The sequence below is a fragment of the Berghia stephanieae genome, chromosome 6, assembly GCF_034508935.2.
Source record: "Berghia stephanieae isolate SIO BIC M18660-M18661 chromosome 6, UCSD_Bste_1.3, whole genome shotgun sequence".
In the NCBI taxonomy this organism is placed as follows: domain Eukaryota; kingdom Metazoa; phylum Mollusca; class Gastropoda; order Nudibranchia; family Aeolidiidae; genus Berghia; species Berghia stephanieae.
In genome coordinates this window covers 34,683,693-34,706,620 of record NC_088365.1, presented here as the reverse complement: position 1 = coordinate 34,706,620, position 22,928 = coordinate 34,683,693, and the positions used below count along the sequence as shown (strand labels likewise).

General features: G+C 34.7%; 1 protein-coding gene across 3 annotated transcripts; it reads left to right on the top strand.

Moving 5' to 3' along the window:
* Nucleotides 1-3,641: 3,641 nt before the first annotated feature.
* Nucleotides 3,642-14,386, top strand: LOC144974932 (ninjurin-2-like). 3 transcript variants are annotated; one of them, XM_078918456.1, is made up of 7 exons: nt 3,695-3,714; nt 3,903-4,016; nt 4,710-5,060; nt 5,986-6,160; nt 9,183-9,300; nt 10,969-11,120; nt 13,296-14,386. In XM_078918456.1, the coding sequence occupies exons 3-7, from the start codon at nt 5,035-5,037 to the stop codon at nt 13,482-13,484; spliced, it is 660 nt and encodes a 219-aa protein (XP_078774582.1). In that variant the 5' UTR covers nt 3,695-3,714; nt 3,903-4,016; nt 4,710-5,034; the 3' UTR covers nt 13,485-14,386. The 3 variants fall into 3 exon arrangements, with proteins under 3 accessions (XP_078774583.1, XP_078774582.1, XP_078774581.1); XM_078918455.1 differs by having other exon boundaries at nt 3,903-5,060; XM_078918457.1 differs by lacking the exons at nt 3,903-4,016; nt 4,710-5,060 and having other exon boundaries at nt 3,642-3,714.
* The last annotated feature ends 8,542 nt before the right edge of the window (nt 14,387-22,928 follow it).

Genomic DNA, 22,928 nt, shown 5'->3' with positions numbered 1-22,928 from the left:
ACGAACGAGACAGTGTTCAAGTATACAGTGATGCCAACTTAACGAGCGAGAAGGTGGCAAGTAGGTAGAGACAAATAGAAGTAGTTTTCCCCAAAGGCAGAAGTCGTCTGATACCTCTTTCACTCTGTTATACGAGTAGTTGTGTTCAGTTTCTGGCGACTCGACAGATAGTAATAAAGTTTTAAGTTTAAAGAAATAGGTAGTAGTATTGGTAGATGTGGCACGTTATATAGGGATAGATCAGGTTCATAAGATAAGTATTGATCCCCGTTAAATCAGAAATTCTTTAATATAATCAACAGAATAGCCTTACACAATAACACGTTAACACATAATTAAACCAAAGTGTAATAGTATATTTTAATTAATTAAAGTTAGGCTATGGGTAAGTTAATTTTCATCCTCTCGTTTATACTATGTTACTCATTTCATGGTTAATTGAGTCTCAGCTTGTTTAGTTGGGGTCGCCGTGTGTCGATAAACTTGCAGGCGGACGGACTGGTGGTGATTATTCCATTGTCTGGTTATGGCAGGTAGGATGGCTTTGCCAGCTCAGTTGTTGGATGGTTTCTTGGTCAATCTCTGATTGGGGCCAAAACTTCATTTAATTCGTGAAGAGCCATTTACTCATTCAGTGGATAAGATTAATGGGTTACCAGATATCCAAATCTGTGAATGATATAGGAGCAAAACTTTGACTGGTTCCAAAACCTTGTGTTCCTATGAGCAGTGAATTGAAAGGATTTCAATTGACAACACCACTGATCTCATTTTAACAAATGATAATACTTATCAATAATTATCAATAATTGCCCTAATAACGGGATACAATTATTTGAGTGGGATGGAGAAAGATAATTAAGCAATAAGAGCATAAGGATCAATACCTATAAATACATAATATTGCTATAACGCATAAGCGATAGCACATTGTAAAATGTAATTCATGTAAATGTACTTCATTCATTTGGAAGGCATACATACACACACAATCATATATACATACATAGATATAGAGAGTGAATGAAATATTTTTGTTTAAAATAACATGAGTTATCCATTTCTGTTATTTGATAGGTTGAGTCTACTTATCGCCCAGTTGAAACGCTATATTAATTATTACCCACTAAACATAGTAGTTTTAAATGGCATTAATTAACCATAACACAATTAAAGTCCACTGCTATGAGATTGATCTATAAGTAATTCGTACCCTCATTTACACATGTTATTCCGCTTAATATGATGTCAAGTACTGCTCACAATAGCATGCCAGGTTCTGGAGTGATGAAATTTAATGAGAGAAAGAACTGGTTGGCTATGCATCTTTCTTTTATCTCAAAATGGCCGAAGTTGATTCAACTGCAAGAACCAATTATGTTCCTGGATTTTTACTGGTCACACAATCAACAGAATAAAACAATATACAAAACCAAACAAAGAAAAACTCAGCAGAGTGACCCCCCCCAAAAAGAAAACAAAAAAACAAAACAAAATAAAACAACAAAAAACAAAACAAAACAAAAAAAAAACCCCAAAAAAAAAACAAAAACAAAAACAGAACAAAACAAAAATCAACAACAAAAACACACACAACAACAACAACAATAACAACAAAAACAAAACAAAACAAAACAAAAACAACAAAAAACCTTGCGCATCTATATAGGGAAATATCCACTTAATGTGTTCAAAGCGCTTTATAAGTGGACTCCAGCCAACAGCATCACAAAACATGTAGCACAGGATATGTTGCCTCCCAGGCGATTTTACAATTCTTTTTCGACGGACACAACGCTGTTAACGGTCTTGATCTCAATTCACACCTGAGTACAGTGAGAGAATGTAAATAATGATCCCTTTTCAAGGACTCAACTTCGTACCGATCTAAGGCGAGTGTCCATACCACAAGAACACAACACAATAGATAATATATTCTGGTGTTTAAGGTGCGACTCCCACTGGTCTTACTTTCCACTGTTTCAGAACTAAATATTATACTGTGATAAACTACCTGTTAATTGTAAGATTTCTGGTTGAATATAGCGCAGGTATACGAGATCTATATCATAATGTTGACATATACGGGATATTTATTATGTTCGTTGTCTAAAGGGGACTACACCGTCAGGACATCTGACGGCTTAATGTGCGGCTATGTGGTCTAGTGGTATGACACTCGCTTTCCGATCGGAAGGTCCTGGGTTCGAGCCTCGCTCGACGCATAGTTGAGTCCTTGGAAAAGGCTCGTTACTCACATTCTCTCACAGTACTCGGGTGTAAAATGAGTACCTGGCCGTTAAGCAGCGTCGTATCTATTGGAAAAATTGTAATATCGCCTAACAGGCGTCATGTGTGATTCTACATGATACGTGTTGCTGTTGGCTAAGGGCCCTTTGTAAAGCGCTCTGAAAACGTTTAGTGGATATTGTACTGTATAAAAGCTCAAGTTTTTATTTGTTTAAAGAAAAGTAAAATGCTGAAATAACAAAATATTTCTGGCGTGCAAGGTAGACGTAGAAATTTCAATCTCATAATAATGTACAAAATAGTACAGATCTCTTCCATCCCCATAAACTGAATATTTTTAACAATATGTAATTTAGTAAATACTCGAGGTTTTGAAGAAAAATATTTTTTTTAAAACAGAACAAAAAACAAAAACAAAGCATCAATCTCAACCTCATTGAAAAACATTCAGAAAAAGAAAGAACAGTTCATCAATATATAGGCACGTTCGATTTAAAAAAATAGAAGCAAAAAACTAGCGCTATTTAATGTTCATGAATACCGATTTTAAAAAATCTGTTCTATGGAACCACCGATAAAACACAAGTTCAATTCAAAATTAAACAAAAAGCTCTAATAATTATTGTCAATGCCACAACTTTTTAATTAATCCAACAGGAAGACATTTTAGGAGCCAACCCACCGTGTCAGTCTGGTATTATGAACTAGAAGGAAAAAAATATGTTTCAAGTCAAATTCATCAGAATTGGGAAATATTAGTGTTTTGGAATTAGAGAAGTTAAACAAACTCTCCCCAAAAATAGCATTTATTTTATAAAAAATATCACTTATTTTAATTTTAGGCGGCACAAAGTTGACTCCAAGTATCTATTTTCTTCCATTGCTTAAGAAGGAATTAACTTAACTCTCAAATAAGTGTCTTGATCTTGAACTCATAATATTACTGTTTAATCTACAGTTTAAAAGTTTAACGTTCAATTTTAAGGTATGGTTCACCCCAACAAAAAAAAAACGTTTTGAGAAGAGTAGTAACATATTTGCATTAGGACCAGGCACATACTTTTTGCTCGATTATCTCCAAAATATCAATATCGCAGTTGCTATAAAAATGGGGCTAATGATGCGACAACGATCAATATTGAGATAAATATAATATTAATTCTATCAACCCTCCTTCTCGTTATTTTCTTTACCCCTTGGTGTAGAAAAATCAAACCGCCAACTCACAAAATTGACGTTGTAAAGTGCGATCTAAATCTAAGTGAATTACACGGACATTCTGAGCGGTTGGCATTTCAGAAAAAGGGTCGTGACAAACACGGTAAATAAGGCAAGGGGAAATGTTGAAAAGCTAAAACAAACAAGAAACCTTCCATTTGTCAAACATTGTCGCCATTTCTAATGCTGGTTCAAAACTATCTTCAGTTTCTTTGTCCCTGTCCAAGGAGCTCAGATGAAACCAAAGTTGGTTTGATTCAGTGCCTCTTTTATCATAATAGTCATTTTCGAATAACGAGGACTAACTCGTGTTTGTGCAATTATAGTAGTAAAGTCAACTTTATTTTTGCATGTAATTTTCATATTGATTTAAAAGAATTATTGTGATTTTTATTGTTTCATGCACTTAACGGCACGTTTAATTCTCTCTTTAGGACTAAAATATCCGTAGACGGCAAAGGGCTGAATGGGCCTTTTACCCGGCAATAAGATATTCGAACGTTCCAATCCATAAGATTCAACTTGTTGGATATAGCACATCGACTAGAGTGAGATTCATGTGGTTTTGCTACTGTCAAAGGAATGCAGTTCACTCTCAAATAAGTGTCTTGATCTTGAACTCAAAGTATTTACTGTTTCTCTTGCAGAAAGGCATATCGGGGAATTAGGAAATGTTTATAAAATATTCTTCAACAGCAATGAGCGCTATTGAATAAGATGGTTTATATCTATAGTATCGTACTGCGTACTGTCATAACATGTGATTCATTTTGACCAGAAAACTTTTAGTTAAGGAATTAAAATGATTACAACCTGATAAAATGACTAAAACACGATACCCCAAAAGTACCTACTCATTTCATGTACAAATCTGTATTTGGCTGTTAGCAATGGTGATAAGAATGATAAGAGAAACATATGCCTAACAAGAAACTTGTACTGTATGGTTTTGTGATTGTGTTCCAAATAGCCTACTTAGAGAATAGATGATGCATGGTTAGGCGATGACCATGGGGACTATTAAAATGAGTTGTATTCATATATTGATTTATTTTTCATCGAAATTTGATTGTTAAAATAAAAAAAAATATTGTCATCGATCAATTCTTTCCATTTGAGTGGAACAATGAAGAATTGAATCATGATGATTTAATAATAAGATAAAACATTCAAAATGATATATATATGATGTAGTTTGAATTCAAATCTATGTCATTCGCTTGTTACTATCCGATTAAAAGGAAAATATTATGATCCAGATACGAACGATTACCTATGACATCAGCATTGAGTTTATGAACTGAGAGTTAGCCAAAGAACAATATAAACAGGGCAGGGCAATGGCCTGATAGAATATCTGTCAGGATTGAATATCCATCTGTATATTATGTATTCAGAATATGACTAAGAACCAATGGTGTGGAGAGAGATAGATTTAAATGTGAATCACTAATACATCACCAGCGATCAATTCGCACTCAGTGTCAACTAGTGTCATTTAACTAATAATACAAGGCAGTTGATAATAGAATGGGAGGATAGCTAATATAACAATCACGGATTGTCATGGAGTGGGCTGAAAACAAACCAAGGTAAATTGATAGAGCAAACATTTTGGTGTAGGAAAACCTAAAAATCTTTTCTTTTTTTTAAAAATCGTTTTATATCTTTAAAACCCCAGGAAAAGGATGCTGCAAAGGTGTAATTTCAGACTTACAGGATTTACCTCCTTCTCCTCCTCCTTCTCCTCATCCCTCCTCCATTTCTTCTTCTTCTCCCCCTCCTCCTCCTCTTCCTCCTCCTCGTCCTCCTCCTCGTCCTCCTCGTCCTCCTCCTCCTCCTTCTCCTCCTCCTCCTCCTCCTCCTCCTTCTTCTTCTTCTTCTTCTTCTTCTTCTTCTTCTTCTTGTCGTTGTTGTTGTTGTTGTTGTTGTTGTTGTTGTTGTTCTTCTTCTTCTTCTTCTTCTTCATTTTCTCATTATTATTATTATTATTATTAATATTATTATTATTATTATTATTATTATTATTATTATTATTATTATTATTATTATTATTTTATTATTATATTATCATTATTATTTTTATTATTATTATCATCATCATCATCATCATCATCATCATCATCATCATCATCATCATCATCATCTTCTTCTTCATCATCATCATCATCATCATCATCATCATCATCATCATCATCATCCTCATCATCATCATTATTGTTATTACTATTATAATAATATAATAATAATATAATAATAATAATAATAATAATAATAATAATAATAATAATAATAATTAATAATAATAATAAAAATAATAATAATAATAATAATAATAATAATAATAATAATAATAAACAATAATAGTAATAATAATAATAATAATAATAATAATAATAATAATAATAATAATAATAATAATTATTATTATTATTATTATTATTATTATTATCATCATCATCGTCGTCGACATCATCATCATCATCTCCCTTTTCATCTAAATTATTGTTATTACAGAAAACCAGCTCGTCTTGACAATGGCTCGACAGGCACGAAAACCCCAGATCTTGATGACAGGAGGAGAAGAGCAATTTTTAATGATTACAGAGATACCAGTTCAGACAGGGACTCCGTCACTCCAGAGGCGAGTCGTGCATTGCTAAATGGCCAAACCAACATTGATAAGACTTTGGTAAGTATCTTCTTATTTTGTCTTAGCTGAATCACTAAGTTTGTTGATAAATGAAGGGACGATAAATAGTAAAATAAATGAATAAATGAATGAATAAATAAAGAGATGAATGAATTTTAGATGAGTGAATGAATGACTGTATTTCATCATAAATGAATAGAGGACATACAGACGTTAATGAAGCTGAAGATCTGTTCTGCCGTACTCTGGAAAAACCCATATTTAAAAATTTGGCCAGAAACCTCGTCCTTCAAATATCGATCGATTTAAATGACCCTCATCCTTGCAAAAACTCTCAAACCTGAGACTTTGCGAAGTTGATCATGCGTTGTGTACTTTTGAGTAAAAGGTTCTTTCTCGGGTTCAAAACCATTCTTCAGCCAACACAAAAACCCAACAAAAAAAAGATATATATATATATATATATATATATATATATATATATATATATATATATATATATATATATATATTACTTCAAAAGCCGGATTGACGACAATAACATTTTGGAATCCAAGATCTTATTACCTACAGAAAGGACGTCCTAGATATTTCTCTGTCGTAAGTCTGAGTTTTAAAGTATTGTATTTGTTTTTATGATTTTTGTTCTTGGCTGAAGAAAAGTTCCGTGCTTGGTATTCTCTTCTTCTTCTTCTTAGTCAAGCTGTTAAAATTGAAGAGATTGAAATTTCTTCGACAACCCTGTATGCCACAAAGATTTTGTTATTTCAGCATTCTATTTTTTAAAAACTCATTTAATGTTTGTTACTTTTTACACTCCATAATAATAGTAATAATAATAATAATAATAATAATAATAATAATAATAATAATAATAATAATAATAATAATAATATAATAATAATAATAATAATATAATATAAATAATAATAAATAATAATAATAATAATAATAATAATAATAATAATAATAATAATAATAATAATAATAATAATAATAATAATAATAATAAATACTTTATTCATCCAAAAAAATGGAAATTCGTTTACAGACGTGGCATGCATAAAATGTATAAACACAAAGTTGAGAATCTATGGCGACAATGTATACATACATACATATATATATATATATATATATATATATATATATATATATATATATATATATATATATATGCAAATGTACAAACATGTAAAAAACCAATAACCAATAGCAACACCTTATATATTAATTCAATAAATTGAGGTAGGCCATACCTCTGGCCTTTAGTCCAAACTTGTGAGTGTATATTTCAAAGATAGTATTTAATTTAAATCACAGTTGTGCGTTAAAAATTCGAACACCATGTGGCAAAAATGAATTAAAGTGACGCGTTGTCTCTGTTTTTATAGATATAAGGCGACGGCTCCTCATGGAGAACTTAATATATTTGCAAAGGGGGTGATCGCCATCCTTCATAACTTTCTCAATTTTACTTAGACAAAATCTCTTGAACAGTTCTTTCACATTGGAAATTGGGTGAGTATAACTCCTGGTTTTATCATCCGATCAATTTTCTTTATGTCGCAAATACTGGCATTTCCACACCAGGTTGTAATACAAAAAATAATAACCGTCTCCAAAACGGATCTATAAAAAAGGGTGCATAACGTTTTGTCTTATGTCAAATTCTGAAAGTTTCTGAATAAAATACATTCTTCTGTTCAATTTAGAGATAACAGCATCGGTTTGTAAATGCCACTGCAATCTATTGTCAATTAAAAGACCCAAATATTTGTAAACCGAAACTTGCTCAACAGCTTGCTGTTACGATATATATGTCACACGTTGTCTCTCTATTTTTTTATTATTATTGTTGATACATTAGGAATAAAGCTTTTGACACCCATTAGCTACTGTTCATGTAATAATTCTCTCATCATTTTGTGGTTGTGTAAATATTATGCTGCTGATGACAATGTCCTCTCTATTCGAGTAATTGTAAGGTTTATCTGGCAATTCTATGATAAATACTCGTAATTGTAAGCCAAACTCTCAATGTTTTATAATTCACAGCTTATTTGGAGATGTACGATCACCACTCGGGCTGGTAAAGGTCAACAATTGTGATAATTGTCGACCGCATTCTATCTATCTATCGTTGTTAAGTCATCGGTTTTTGATAGATCGCTTACAGAAGTGCAATTTCACGATTAAGACTAAATAGTGGACTAAAATTTATCATTGAAAGAAAAGATTGGAACATAATTTATAAAGCGCATTTTCACTAATTATGATAATTAACCATGCGTATTGCTCTTTGTAATGCTTCATTTGTTCTACCTGTACGCCACAAAGAACCTACTTTCACTTCATTCAATACAAGTCCCTTGTTAGGTGTCCTTGTTGAATGTGTACTACACAATAAGTCGATGACTGTGCCACGAACATTATTCACACTTTGGTGAAGTTATGTATGGAATGTGCCTTTCTCAAGGACGGAACATCAGGGCCAGATTCATGTCACATATCCATGATAGCTCTCAATATCGCTTGATTTAGTAATCCACCGAGACAATCAAACAAAACAAACGTTGCGCAAATCCACTAAACGTGCTCAAACCGCTTTATAAGGGGTCCCAAGCCAACAGCAACATATAACATGTTGACCGAGACATGACGTCTGTTAGGCGATATTTTACTTTTTTTCCCCGATAGAGACAATGCTGTCAATGGCCAGGTACTCATTTTACACTTGAGTACAATGAGAGATTGTGAGTAAAGAGCATTTTCCCAGGAATCAACTATGCGCCGCTCAGAGTGGGAATCGAGCCAGGAAACTTCCGATCTGAAGGCAAGTGCCTTATAGCCGTATCAACTGAGTTACTGATGCCTCATATTCAAATCATATCGACTTTTATTGTGGCCTTTGAAAACACCATTGGTAACTATTTAAATGCACAATCACATATAGACCATCACATACACTAACCCATATGTACAGACACACTCACCCTCACACACACACACACACACACACACACACACGGTATTTTTCATGATATTTCATGTATTACAGTTCAGCCCCATTATCAAGAACAATCAGTATCAAGTAAGGAAATCGGCAGCTAGGGCTTTGATGGATGCAGCCCTAATGATGGCAAACATATCACAATTAAGGACGATCATTGAACTAGGTAAGTCGGTTGTTGTTATTATTATTATTATTATTATTACTACTACTACTACTACTACTACTACTACTACTACTACTACTACTACTACTACTACTACTACTACTACTACTACTACTACTATTACTATTACTTCTTCTTCTTCTTCTTCTTCTTCTTCTTCTTCTTCTTCTACTACTACTACTACTACTACTACTACTACTACTACTACTACTACTACTACTACTACTATAACCACTATCACAACTACAACTACATCTACTACTACTACTACTACTACTACTACTACTACTACTACTTCTACTACTACTACTACTACTACTACTACTACTACTACTACTACTACTACTACTACTACTACTACTACTACTAAACTACTACTACTAAAAAGCCCTCAAATTTACGGGAAAGAGTAAATTTTCATTTGTCGTTTCAATTTTGTAATTTGCTTATGCTATCAATGAATGAGGGCAGATTTGTAAACCACATTGTCTGTGAAACATGGTCGAACCTCTGATGCCTTCTCTGATGCTATAAAATATCAGTATGGACCAACATTAAATTTAAGCCAATGTAGTGCCCAGCCCGTGAAGCAGCGATATATAAAAGTTCATGTGTAAAGACAAACTAAATTCCTAAAACTAAAACTGAACACCACGGGTTAAGTGAGTGACAGTGACAGATAGATAATCAGTGGGCCGTCAGAACTCTAGTTAGACTCTAACATATATATCAAATGTACATCTATCAAATCTTAATAAAATGGTAGAAGATTATTGATCTAAATGCAAAACACATATAAAATTTCCGAATCGCATACAATGTCAAATCATGTTTAGAAGACGATAACAACAATGGATATAAACAAAATTCTGTGTGACAATCTTTTCTTCCAGTTGGACAGATAAAATAGCCTTGACCTAAACCATATTTTTTGTGTTGACAAATGTATTCTTCCGATTGGGCACATAGAATAAAATAACTTCAGCCACACCAACTTGTTCCCTTAATGATTAAAATCCGCGAGGAAATGTTTAACAAACCTGAAAGTATGCAGCTTAAGCTAAACGAATACAATGAACATGCAACTTTTGTAGGTAAAACCCAATCTGCCACTTCATCTGTAAAAGTCAATCTGCCTCTTAATCGAAAATGTTTGCCAGATAGTCCTAGGCCAAAGTGAAATTTATGGATCGAGAATTACAGCGTAGTCGTCAAAAAAAAAATAAAAAAAATAAAGGACTAATGATTATGGTCTAGCAGACTTTAATCATTTTTTAAATTTGCCGGAAATTTTGTTTCTCGATGATGAAAATTTAACATTGGCTTTACAGAACAATCTTGACAGCCAACCCTATTTTTTAAATTATACAAATAGATAATAAAACACACAATAAAGGGAAAAAACCCCACAGAACCCCTCCTAACCCCCCTCTCCCCCCCAAAAAAAAAAAACAACAAAACAACAACAACAACAAAAAACCCAACAAAAAAACCCCAACAAAACAACTGTGTCACAGCCTTAAAGTGTTTTCTTGTTTGCAGAAAAATGGGCTGAACCCAAACGCTTCTACCTCGTCTATTATATTATGTCTTTGTATTCCAAACATTTAGGATCCTAGATTTAGGAAGTTCAGTTATTACTTGTAGCATTCTGATATCTTTCAACAGGTTACGAGAAAACTCATCATTACCATCTTTTGCTGGGATTGACAATCTTTTCCCTTGTTATGCAAATTACTTTCGCCATCCTTATGTTTTTCCTGTTGATGAAAGAATCAGAAATGGCGAAGAAGAAAGATTATTTGGATCACTTGCAATTGGTAACTACTCAATTGTCATGTTTTAAAAATGTATTAAATTATATTAGTTACGAGGTCTGAGAGTGAATTGAGAGAAGCCTCGCTTTTGGGAGGTTATATATTATTCATTAACCCATATTATAGCTTCTTTCCGGTCATGAGCTGTAGCTGACACCCGTTATTTCTACATCAAAAGATAGACCCAGCCCAAAGACAAGTTCACCTTCTAGATAAGTAACATTCTAACATTTCATCGTTTAACATCATTCTCGGACTAATTACCGTTTATCATTTCGGATATAGAACGTTGTTCTTTACATATAAAGTTTGTGTCGCGCATTCCTTCGGATTAAAGATATGCATCACAACGCGTCGCGTATTCCCCTACCAGGCTGTGTTATTGAACACAATTCCTTTTTCTTACAATTAAATTGTAATTGTTGCAAATTTTTCGCTCTTGTTGTACTAGCAGTCTCTCAATATTAATTAACGCCATCTACATATTCAGGTCGGAGTCAAGTGGGGTTAATCATTGGGAAGTGTTTTACCGTAAAATTGAAAGCAATACCCAGACTTTTGCTATCATCATTGTCCTCATTACTGACTTGATACACGTTGGAAGGATTCATACAGCAGCCCTCATGAACAGCTCGGACTTTACACTGAGAAATACAAAATATGATATCTCATCATATACATTGCGCAAAAAAGAGGGTATTTTCCACAAGATTCCATGATTTTGTTGGAACATTTATGTTATCCCATGTTAACAGTTACTTTGGAAGGGGGGTGAGGGAAGGGGGGGGGGGGGGGGGCGTTCCAATAATTACGTCTGAAGCGAAAATGGATTTTGTTTGAAGTTTGTTCTGACTACCTATTGGCGTGGTGAACAGAATTAGAATGATGTCCTCATGATTTGCCTTTGTGCTGGGTGTATGACTTGAGATTTGTGATAATTCTTTTATTCCGAAACAGTGTACATGAAACAGTGCCAGACAAAGCAACTAAAAAAATACAAGAAAACAGTCATCCCAAAAAAGTCTGCCGGCCTCGACTGCCCAGTCAAAGCAGGTTGATTTTAAGGGATGCTTCTTTTTCTTGATTTGTTTTCTTGCTTTGTCTGGCACTGTTTCATACATACTTTTTCAGAACTTTATCTTTCACAAGTGCACGATCCCGAATCTGCCACTTTCACTTTAATTATTCTTTCATTTTATAGCTTTAGGAATTATTTTTTTTTGGGCGTGTAATAAAATTTTGAGCACTAGTTGAGTGACAATATTTGCAACCCTCGTGTGAGGTGGATAATTACTTGTCATAATGTTGTAACCATTTTTCCAGACATTAAACAGAAATAATATTTAGGTTTCAGAATTCTTTTAATGCCTTATGTTATCAGATAGTACAATGACGTTAGCGTCTCATTGAGACTTACCAGAAAGCATTTTGCAATGGAAGAGCTTCCAATTTTAGAGTGATAAGAAGTTGGTCCTGTAATTTCACACTACAGAACTGGAGGCCTTAAGCTTGTATCAATCCCATTTTCCATGCCTTCAATTAAACTTCGATATTAGTTGCTAGTTACCCTCTGGAGAGGACGCTGACATATCCCAAGATATATTCTTTTCTGTGCTTACCAGTCTGATGCTCCACTACTCCAGAATGAAATTAAAATGTTTATTGTTTGAAAATGGCAAATGTTAAGTTTGGAATTTTTAACTTTTAAAAAAAAGTAGCAGGTTTAATTCTAATTATTTTCAGTTAACTTTATAAAAGCGAATCAGTTGCAAACATGGACATGAAAAGACAGGTTTGCATATAGAGCACTTCTACGGTTTCATATGTTTACTGTACTCTGCAACATTTTAAAGTAGGCCGTGTGGAACCATACCACATTGTATAGGTCATCATTTTGTTCAAGTGCTCCAAATGTTCATTGCTGTCTTTAGATGAGTACTCACTCCTTGGTTAACATGTTTACATAAGGACACACATTTTGCCAGGAGCAGAGTTTCGAGATTATATTAACCCTAACGGTTGATAATCATACTCAACATCGTTTTACCTTGTAACCAGAGACACTAAATGTGTAACCAGCAACTGGCCCCTCACGTGATTGACAAAACTTGTGACTCTTATTTAACCCTAAGAAATGTGCCCTCTAATTATTAAAGATCATCTTTCTATTCCCCTCAGCTGGAATCACGAGGCTTACCCAAGGAAACAGCAGAAAACCTCAAGTTGGCCATCGTTGACAAGAATGAAGACTTTCAACACGAATTATACATGACTCGTCTCAACTACAGCACGATCTTTCTGGTTTTTGTCATCACTGTCATCAACATGTTCATCACAGGATTTGGTGTCCGAACGAAAAATGAGTAGGATAAAGTAAATTTAATGACTTAAATCATTTTGCAGGTCCTGTGACAGTAGTAGGAAATGTTCCCCATAACTTGTCAAAAACGAGGATTAGTAAATTTTACTACGAGTCACTATCGGAGAATAACATGTGCCAGATCGTAACAACGCCAACCCACTCTGCTGGTCATATTTTAGATTGGGTAATTGTAGAAAATTCAGAATTCCAAAAAACCAACGCCACCGTCGATTATCTCCCCTTTTCGGACCACTCCCTCATTTCTTTCAATCTTGACGTTTCAAAACCATGCCAAGAAACCACCACCACATCAACCAGAAACATTAAAGGCATTAATTTGGACAATTTTAGAGGCGATTTAGAAACAAAACTTACTAAAAATTCAATGATTTCTCCAGACCAGTGGAATAGTTGTCTCATCGAAACGCTTGACAAACATGTGCCATTCCAAACAAGGACCGTCACCAACCGCAAGTATGCTCTTTGGTATACGTCGGACGTTAAAGAAGCTAAAACGAAGTGTCGGAGAGCAGAAAGACTGCTGAAAACATCAGGCCTTACGATCCATCGTGAAATATTCAAGAACGCATTTCGTGCCTGGAAGACAACAATAAAAAAAGGCAAAGACCACGTATTTTCTTTCAAAATTCGAAACTTCTAAATCTTGTAAACAATTATCTAACATCTGCAATGATCTACGTGGACGTGAAAGATGCACTTCATTACCATCTTCAACCAATCAAAGAGACTTGCCAAACACATTTGTCAACTTTTTAAAAGACAAAATCCATAACATTCGTTCAGAACTAGATCGGCATGAACCATTTATAGATACAAATACATTCTGTGGTACCCCTTTAGACAAGTTCCAACCAGTTTCACCTAGTTTCATAAACGAGTTGATAAAAAAAAGCCCCCATTAAATCCTGCGACCTTGATCCCCTACCAGCACAGCTTTTGGTCAGCTCCATCGATACATTATTACCATCCATTACATCAATCATAAATACATCCATACTGACTGGCGAAGTTCCATCGTGCTTTAAAAGTGCCCTCGTCAAACCACTTCTGAAGAAACCATCACTGGACCACAATATATTAAACAATTATCGTCCTGTATCAAATTTACCTTTTTTGTCAAAACTTTTGGAGAAGGTAGTTCTTATACAATTAACATCTCATCTTAAGAACAACAGTTTGGAACAACCCTTTCAGTCAGCCTACAAACATAGTACTGAAACGGCGCTTCTTAAAATCTTTAATGACTTGTTATGTAATGCTGATGCTAACAATATCAATGTATTATGCCTTTTAGATCTTTCATCTGCCTTTGACACCATTGACCATGACATTTTGTTAAGAAGACTAGAAAATACGTTCGGCATAAAAGGAATTGCCCTTAAATGGTTTACATCATATTTACAGGATCGATGGCAGACTGTCGTGGTGAATGGTGTTCAGTCAGAACAAGTTTTACTAAATTTTGGAGTGCCACAAGGCTCTGTTCTTGGCCCTGTCCTTTTTACTGAATATATGCAGCCCCTTTCTAGTGTGATATCCAGATTCAATCTGAGTTATCATTTTTATGCAGATGATACGCAAATATATGATTCAGCACCTCTTAGTAATTTACAGTTCTTAATACAACGAATTACGAGCTGTTTTAATGAGATTAAATCTTGGATGTACCACAATAAGTTAAAATCAAATGATAGTAAAACTGAGATTTTAATGTGTGGAAGGCCGAGTATCTTTAAACAGGCAAATAAATCACCTATTACTCTCGGAAATAGCACAATAGAATTTTCAAATAAAGCAAAAAACCTTGGCGTCATCATTGGTAAAGATCTTTCCATGACAAGCCATGTGAATAACACCATACAATCTATGTACATAGAAATGAAAAAAATAAGCAAAATTCGTAATTTAATACCGACGCATATAACAGAACTTTTAATTAATTCCCTGGTTTTATCTAAATTGGACTATTGTAACTCCCTTTGGGCGAATTTAGCTAAAGACAAAATTAGCAAACTTCAGGTTGCTCAAAATAACGCAGCCAGGCTCATTGTACGCAATAACAAAAAATACCCGTCAGCAACTCTTCTTCTCCGTGAGTTACATTGGCTTCCTGTTGAAAAATGAGTTGCCTATAAGATTTGTACTGTTGTCTACAAATCCCTGAGCACGAACACGTCCCTCCTATATTAAAGACCTTCTAAACATATATGTCCCCAATAGAAACTTGAGGTCAAGCAATGACCAATCAATCCTTGTCAAACCTAAGCCATTGCGTAAAATAGGTGAACAGTCTTTTCAATTTTCGGCCCCCCATTTTTGGAACTCTCTCCCATCACACGTGAGATGCTCGGATTCGTTGACAACGTTCAAATCTCGCTTAAAGTTTTATCTTTTTACGTCATAATGTAGCAATATTATTTTCATATTTTGTTGTTGTTAAATTGAATTCGTATCACGTTTCCTTCACACTTGTCTCACTGTAATATGTTTTGTTTTATATCACTGTAAAGCGCTTAGAGCCTGTGACAACGGGGTAAAGCGCTATATAAATGCCATTTATTATTATTATTATTATTACTAGTGTTATATAGAGATCTTATCAATGCAGGTGCAGGGAGGGACGTGTTCCAAACAGACGATTAGATACTTTAACCTACATTTTGCCAGGTAGGAGAAACAATGGTTGACGTAATGGATGAAAGGTTGTTTAATAAAAAGGGGAGATAATCTATCCTGGCGAGTCCTCCACAAAGGTGAGGAAAGAGAGAGGGAGGAAAAACAATAGACCCACATTTCGACAGAAACGTAATAGGAATGCTAAAAAAAAAGATTGGAACTAAAGGGAGTTAATCTCCTGAGCCTGATGAAAAGGGGAGGTAATATAGGAGATGCGTAAGTAAGGTCCCTTGATTTGATAGAAAGATGACACACTCACGAGTGTGTGTTGTTTATCTTGGCAGATGACATAGGCAAAGTTTGATGTAGGTAATCTACGGAGAGTTATGAAAGGGGGAGGTAATCCCTTTTTTTTTGAAGATGTTTGTACTTTTTTTAACGTAAAGAGTTACACACACACACGTGTGTGTGTGTGTGTGTGTGTGTGTGTGTGTCTGTGTGTGTGTCTGTGTGTGTGTGTGTGTGTTGGTGCGTTTTGATATTGGGTAAATAGATGAGTAAACATCTTGGCATAGAAAGAGAGAGAAGAAGTTTGTTAAACTTTCGTGATTGTAGTATTCCGATATTGTTAAGTCAATATTCTGATTTATCACTAAAAAAAAAAGAAAGTAGAGGTTCAAAAGAATAGACGATGCTCAAAGCTGTTATCAGCCAGTTACTAGTACTGAGTATGTTGATAGAATAGAGCGAGAATTCGACCTATAGGTCCGAAGTGATACCACCATCTATTTCAAATTCTAATAACACACAAGTGGGTATTCAGCACTCGCTTCAGGTTGGGTTGAGTCTCAAGTAATTGAAAACGGACTTTAACCCTTTGATCACTTAAAAACAACACAATAATAGAGAATATGAAAGAGAGAAAAAACTGTTTTAAGGTACCATTGATATGCTTTATTTATTTTCCACAATCGTAATATGAATGATTACATTTCATTGTTTATTTATTACACACAGAATGATTAATATAATATCATAATAAAACGAAAAGATGTTATTTTATATTCAAACATAATATATGTGATACAATCAATCATCAAATATGTTCAAGTCGATATCTATCTAAATTTTAAAACAACTAACTTAAAAATGTATTCATTAAAACAGCAAAAAACAAAAAAACAAAACAAAACAAAAACAATATAAAGTAAATAAAAATAAACAAATACATGTTTGTTATTATTCATACAACTGCATAGTAGATGAAATCATAAATCACTTAAAATATTGCTTTTCATCAGGCTCGGGAGATTACTTCCCTTTAGTTCCAATCTTTTTTTTAGCACTCCTGTTACGTTTCTGTCGAAATGTAGGTCAATTGTCTTTCCCCCTTCTCTCTCCTCACTTTTGTGGAGGACTCGCCAGGATAGATTATCTCCCCTTTTTATTAAACAACCATTCATCCATTACGTCAACCATTGTTTTTCCTATCTGGCAAAATGTAGGTTAAAGTATCTAATCGTCTGTTTGGAATACGTCCCTCCCTGCACCTGCATTGATAAAATATCTATATAACACTAGTAAAATTTAGTAATCCTCGTTTTTGACATGTTCACGGGAACATGTACTACTTGTGACCTTCGTCTACTTATTGCCTTAGAAGGCATTCCTGGGTAGCCGCCCCATTCCATGAGTGTGAGTATATATATATATATATATATATATATATATATATATATATATATATATATATATATCACCTGATCTCCACCATTCATCTGATTTTTTGCTTAAAATTTAGAATTAGTGACATGCGTTATGATACGATCCCAACATTTTTATTTGAGGAAATAATAAACGAAATTGAAAATTTAGCCTAAACAAAAATAAGACATCTTGTTCACGGGAACATGTACTACTTGTGACCTTCGTCTACTTATTGCCTTAGAAGGCATTCCTGGGTAGCCGCCCCATTCCATGAGTGTGAATATATATATATATATTGTTCCATTCACCAATTGTTTTTTCCATTAATTCTCTTCATATAAAACCGCCTCGTCATAATATTTGTATTCTCGCATGTTTCTATCATATCTACAAGGTGTCTTATTTTTGTTTAGGCTCAATTTTCAATTTCGTTTATTATTTCCTCAAATAAAAATGTTGGGATCGTATCATAACGCATGTCACTAATTCTAAATTTTAAGCAAAAAATCAGATGAATGGTGGAGATCAGGTGGTATTCTGTTGTATTTTACTTCTCTAGTTTATCTTCTCTTCTCTCTTTGTTTTTTTGGTTGGTACTTCTTTATCGTCTTCTTCACATTCTCCCTCTTCTTCGATAAATCGGGCTCTGTCTCAGAGAGCCGGTAGAGCAAGATAGCCCGAAACATCAACATAAAGCAAAGACTATGAGAAAAATAGAAGACATATTCCCCTGTAGATCGGGCCAATGCTCTGAGCCTAGCCTGAATGGAGAAAAGGAAAGAGGAAGAAGAAGGTCGTACTTCACGTAATGACTACGAGAGAGAAACAATAATGATAAAGGAAAGGAACTAAAAATCAACAATTGCAATACATATGTTACAGAAAATTAATTACATCCACAACACAATTAGGAATGGCACAGCTCTACTTATCCATTCGTCCTGCTTGTTTCTCTTCTGACATCCTCGAATTATGAATACCACAGTACACATAAATATGAAATAAAATAAAACACAACCGATCATAGGCGGTGTCCAGTCGAGACAACCCAAGGAAAACTCTGCTTGACTCCTCGTGCATCGCTTTATATAGCGATGGTTTGAACCCCCTGATTGGGTGGTTGAGGAGTTCAGAAAAAAAAAACTAGTAACCTGAGGAGGGTTCTGTCAACGCCGGACTCGTTCGGGTTATGTCCTAGCAACTATTGTCAGGGCATAACAATATATTAAGTCATTTGTGATTTTATCGTTAATATGCATTTGTACCATTATTTTATATTCTTATTAACTTATTATAACGATGCTCGTTTTTATTGTTTGGCTTTAATTTCATTTTTATGCGTACAAGTATTGTTTTAATGAATGTATTTTATTTTGAATTAATATAATATTTGTTTGTAATATCGACATTAACAATGGATGATGATTGATTGTCTATGGAGGACTTTTTGTCTGTATCATATATGTAATTGTAGATGTTTAAATGTAAAAAAAAAGAAAAAAGAGAGAGAGAGAGAGAGAGAGAGAGAGAGAGAGAGAGAGAAAGAGAGAGAGAGAGAGAGAGAGAGAAAGATATATATATATATATATATATATATATATATATATATATATATATATATATATATATATATATATGAAGCACACAAAGGGACGTGACTGGGTTAATATAGCTCTACATTATCCTAATCCAACAATTATGTCCCATGCAAAACCTTCAAAACAAAAAGCAAATGGACATAGTTAAGCGCTGTATGTTTTTACATGTTATCAATATACTATTTGTCATTTTTTGTATGTATTTTATATTCTACCCAAACAAACAAAGAAATGAAATTATTACTGTTTGTCATATGGAGGTGGAAAATAAATAAAGCATATCAATGGTACCTTCTCTATGTCGTTTTGTGTTGTTAAAGAAGTCATATCTTCGAGCATAAGGCTCGAGTTTATGCAGGTGACTGCAGCGTTAAATCCCGTTTTGGATAGGACAATAGTCCATCAATCATAAACTAATCTCAGCATAAAGAAATGAATTAAAAAAAAAACAACAAAAGATCCAGATATTACATACTCAAGATCGAACTCGTCTCCTTAGTGTGTCAAGCGAGTGCAATATCACCTAAACCATTGGTACTCCTTGTATATTGGAATAGACACATGCTGTGGTATAAGTATGAACCTATAAGTCTAGGGTTGAAGAAAACCTGGTGTTTTACTCACATTTTCTCATGTTACTCAATTGTGAAATGAGAACCTGGGCGATAGCAATCTAAAATAATACTTACCTGAAAAGCGCTATGAGTAACATTTAGTGGATATTGCTCTATATATAACAAACCCGTTTTTCCCTCTCTTTTCAAATCAGGATTCGAATCCGACCAATAAGGATAACAATTAATTACTGTCATATTGAACAATGAACCCTCGCTTGCATAACACAACACAAACATTGAGGACGAGAACGAAGACATTAGAGTTGCTCTATTTTTCTTTTTGAAAATATAAAATTAAGAACTTGGGCAATAGTGTAAGACAACGATTTGAAAAAGTGTGTATAAAACAGTGTCAGATACATCGAGAAAGAGAAATGCAAGAAAGAAAAAAACTCCAAAACAATCCCAAATAATCAGTTTTCCTCGCGTGGGGATAGAACCTCAGACCTCCTGATTACCTGTCAGACGTGCTGCAATTACACCACAGGATACCTGGCTTGTAACAGCGTAGTCTCTGTAATAGATTCATGTCTCTTTTTAAATGTTGCCCCCCCCCCCCCTGAAGAACGCTTTGGGCACGTTTAATAGATATTGTGCTATTTTTTAAAAAAACTTTAAAAAAAAGTCAGAATTCGAATTTGACCTATAAGAAGGAGAAAATCGTGTCACATTGAACAATGAAATTTGATACTAGGCTAGATACTTTAGTAAACAACACTTTTTAATCTCCATTCTCCTATTCCAACACTTATCTTTTCAATTATTTACTCCACTACAAAGGGGAGCTCACCATAAGAGAGAAGAAGAAAACTTCATACTTTTACTTTCCCTTTTTTGTTTTGGCTTATGAATACAAACTGACCTTCCAATTTTTCACCGTCTAACATTCGATCTGTGTCTCGTCATCACCGTACTGTTTATTACTAGATTTTTGACAAGGGCTGATTTTATATATATATATATATATATATAATATATATATATATATATATATATATATATATATATATATATATGTCGACCCAAAAACTAACCAAGGTAAACAATTTTCACCCATTCATTTAATTATTTTTGCTAATCTTTTTTTTATAAACTTTACTTAGGATATAAAGAATTAATTAAAACATACTTGAGCCCTTGAAAAAGGGTCTTTACTAACATTTTCTCATCGCACTCAAGTGTAAAATGAGTACCTGGCAGTTAACAGCGTTGTCTCTGCCCCCCAAAAAAAAATAAAAAAAATTGTAATACTGTCTAACACGTCATGCCTTGTTCTACATGCTACGTGTTGATATTGGCCAGGGACACTTTGTAAAGCGCTTTGAGCACGCTTATGGGATATTGTGCTAGATATATAAAAATAGCTCAAGGTTTTTTTCTGAAATGAAAAGTAAACGTGACCCATAGTCTCTGAATGGTACTATATTAGTAGCTTTCAGCTTTTGAGAACTGAAATTATATTCATAACTAACGAGATTTATGCCAACATTTTTGTTTTATTCAGAAGAAAACATATATAAAGTTTTAAGGAACTAAAAAGTAAAACATTATAATATTATCTTATTCAATTTTTGTTTTAAATTCAGTTTCGTCTTCAGTTCACCCCCGACACAATACCAGATTGACACGGTGGGTCACCCATTTTCTTTGCTATTGTCATTGATTATTTTTGTTTGAATGTTGACCAAGTAAAGTTTTGCGTTTTTGCGCCCAAAAAGCCGATTGGTCGTAACTATAACCATTATTTTTGTTCTCTCGAAATAACTCATTATGAAGGGGTGTGTATTTTTTACGAAACCCGCCGAAACCCGCCGAAACCTGCCGAAACCCGCCGAAACCCGCCGAAACCCGACGAAACCCGACAAATCCCGACAAAGTTATGGGAAGTAGGTAGCAGTGGGGAGTGAACCTGGAACTCAGGGAATTGTACACCATTGGGGAGTGAACCTGGGACTGGGTTTCGGCGGTTTCGTAAAAAAGAATTAGTGCTTCTTTACGAAACCCGCCGAAACCCGCCGAAACCCGGCGAAACCCGACAATATCCAGCAAAGTTATGGGAAGTAGACAACTGTGGGGAGTAAACCCGAGACTCAGGGAAGTGTACACCAGTCGGGAGTGAACCTGTGACTAAGATTATCGGCGGGTTTCGGCGGGTTTCGTAAAAAAGCAATCAGTGCTTTTTTACGACACCCGCCGAAACCCGGCAAAATCCGACAATATCCGGCAAAGTTATGGGAAGTAGACAACTGTGGGGAGTGAACCTGAGACTCAGGGAAGTGTACACCAGTCGGGAGTGAACCTGAGACTATGGTTATAGGCGGGTTTCGCGGGTTTCGTAAAAAAGCAATCTACGAAATGCGCCGAAACCCGGCGAACCACGACGAAACGTGACAAAATATCCGACAAAGTTATGGGAACTAGGCAACAGTTGGGGGGGGGGGGGGGGGGGTGATCCTGGGAATCAGGGCGGTGTACACCAGTGGGGAGTGAACCTGGGACTATGTAAAAGGATATCAGTGGGAAACACACCTGGGACTAAAGGGAGATAAATACCATTGAAAGTTGATGCCGGATATTGGAGTTTGGTACCAGAGGCAAATGAACCTGACAGTATAGGAGGTGGGCGCCAGTGGGGAGTGAACCTGGGACTATGTAAAAAGGATATCAGTGGGAAATAAACCTGGGACTATAGGGAGATGGATACCATTGAAAGTTGAAGCCGGATATGGGAGTTGAGTACAAGAGGAGAATGAACCTGACACTATAGTTGGTGGGCGCCAGTGGGGAGTGAACCTGGAAATCAGGGAATTTCACACTAGTGGGGAGTGAACCTGGGAATATGTAAAAAAGATATAAGTGAGAAATAAACCTGGGACTAAAGGGATATGGA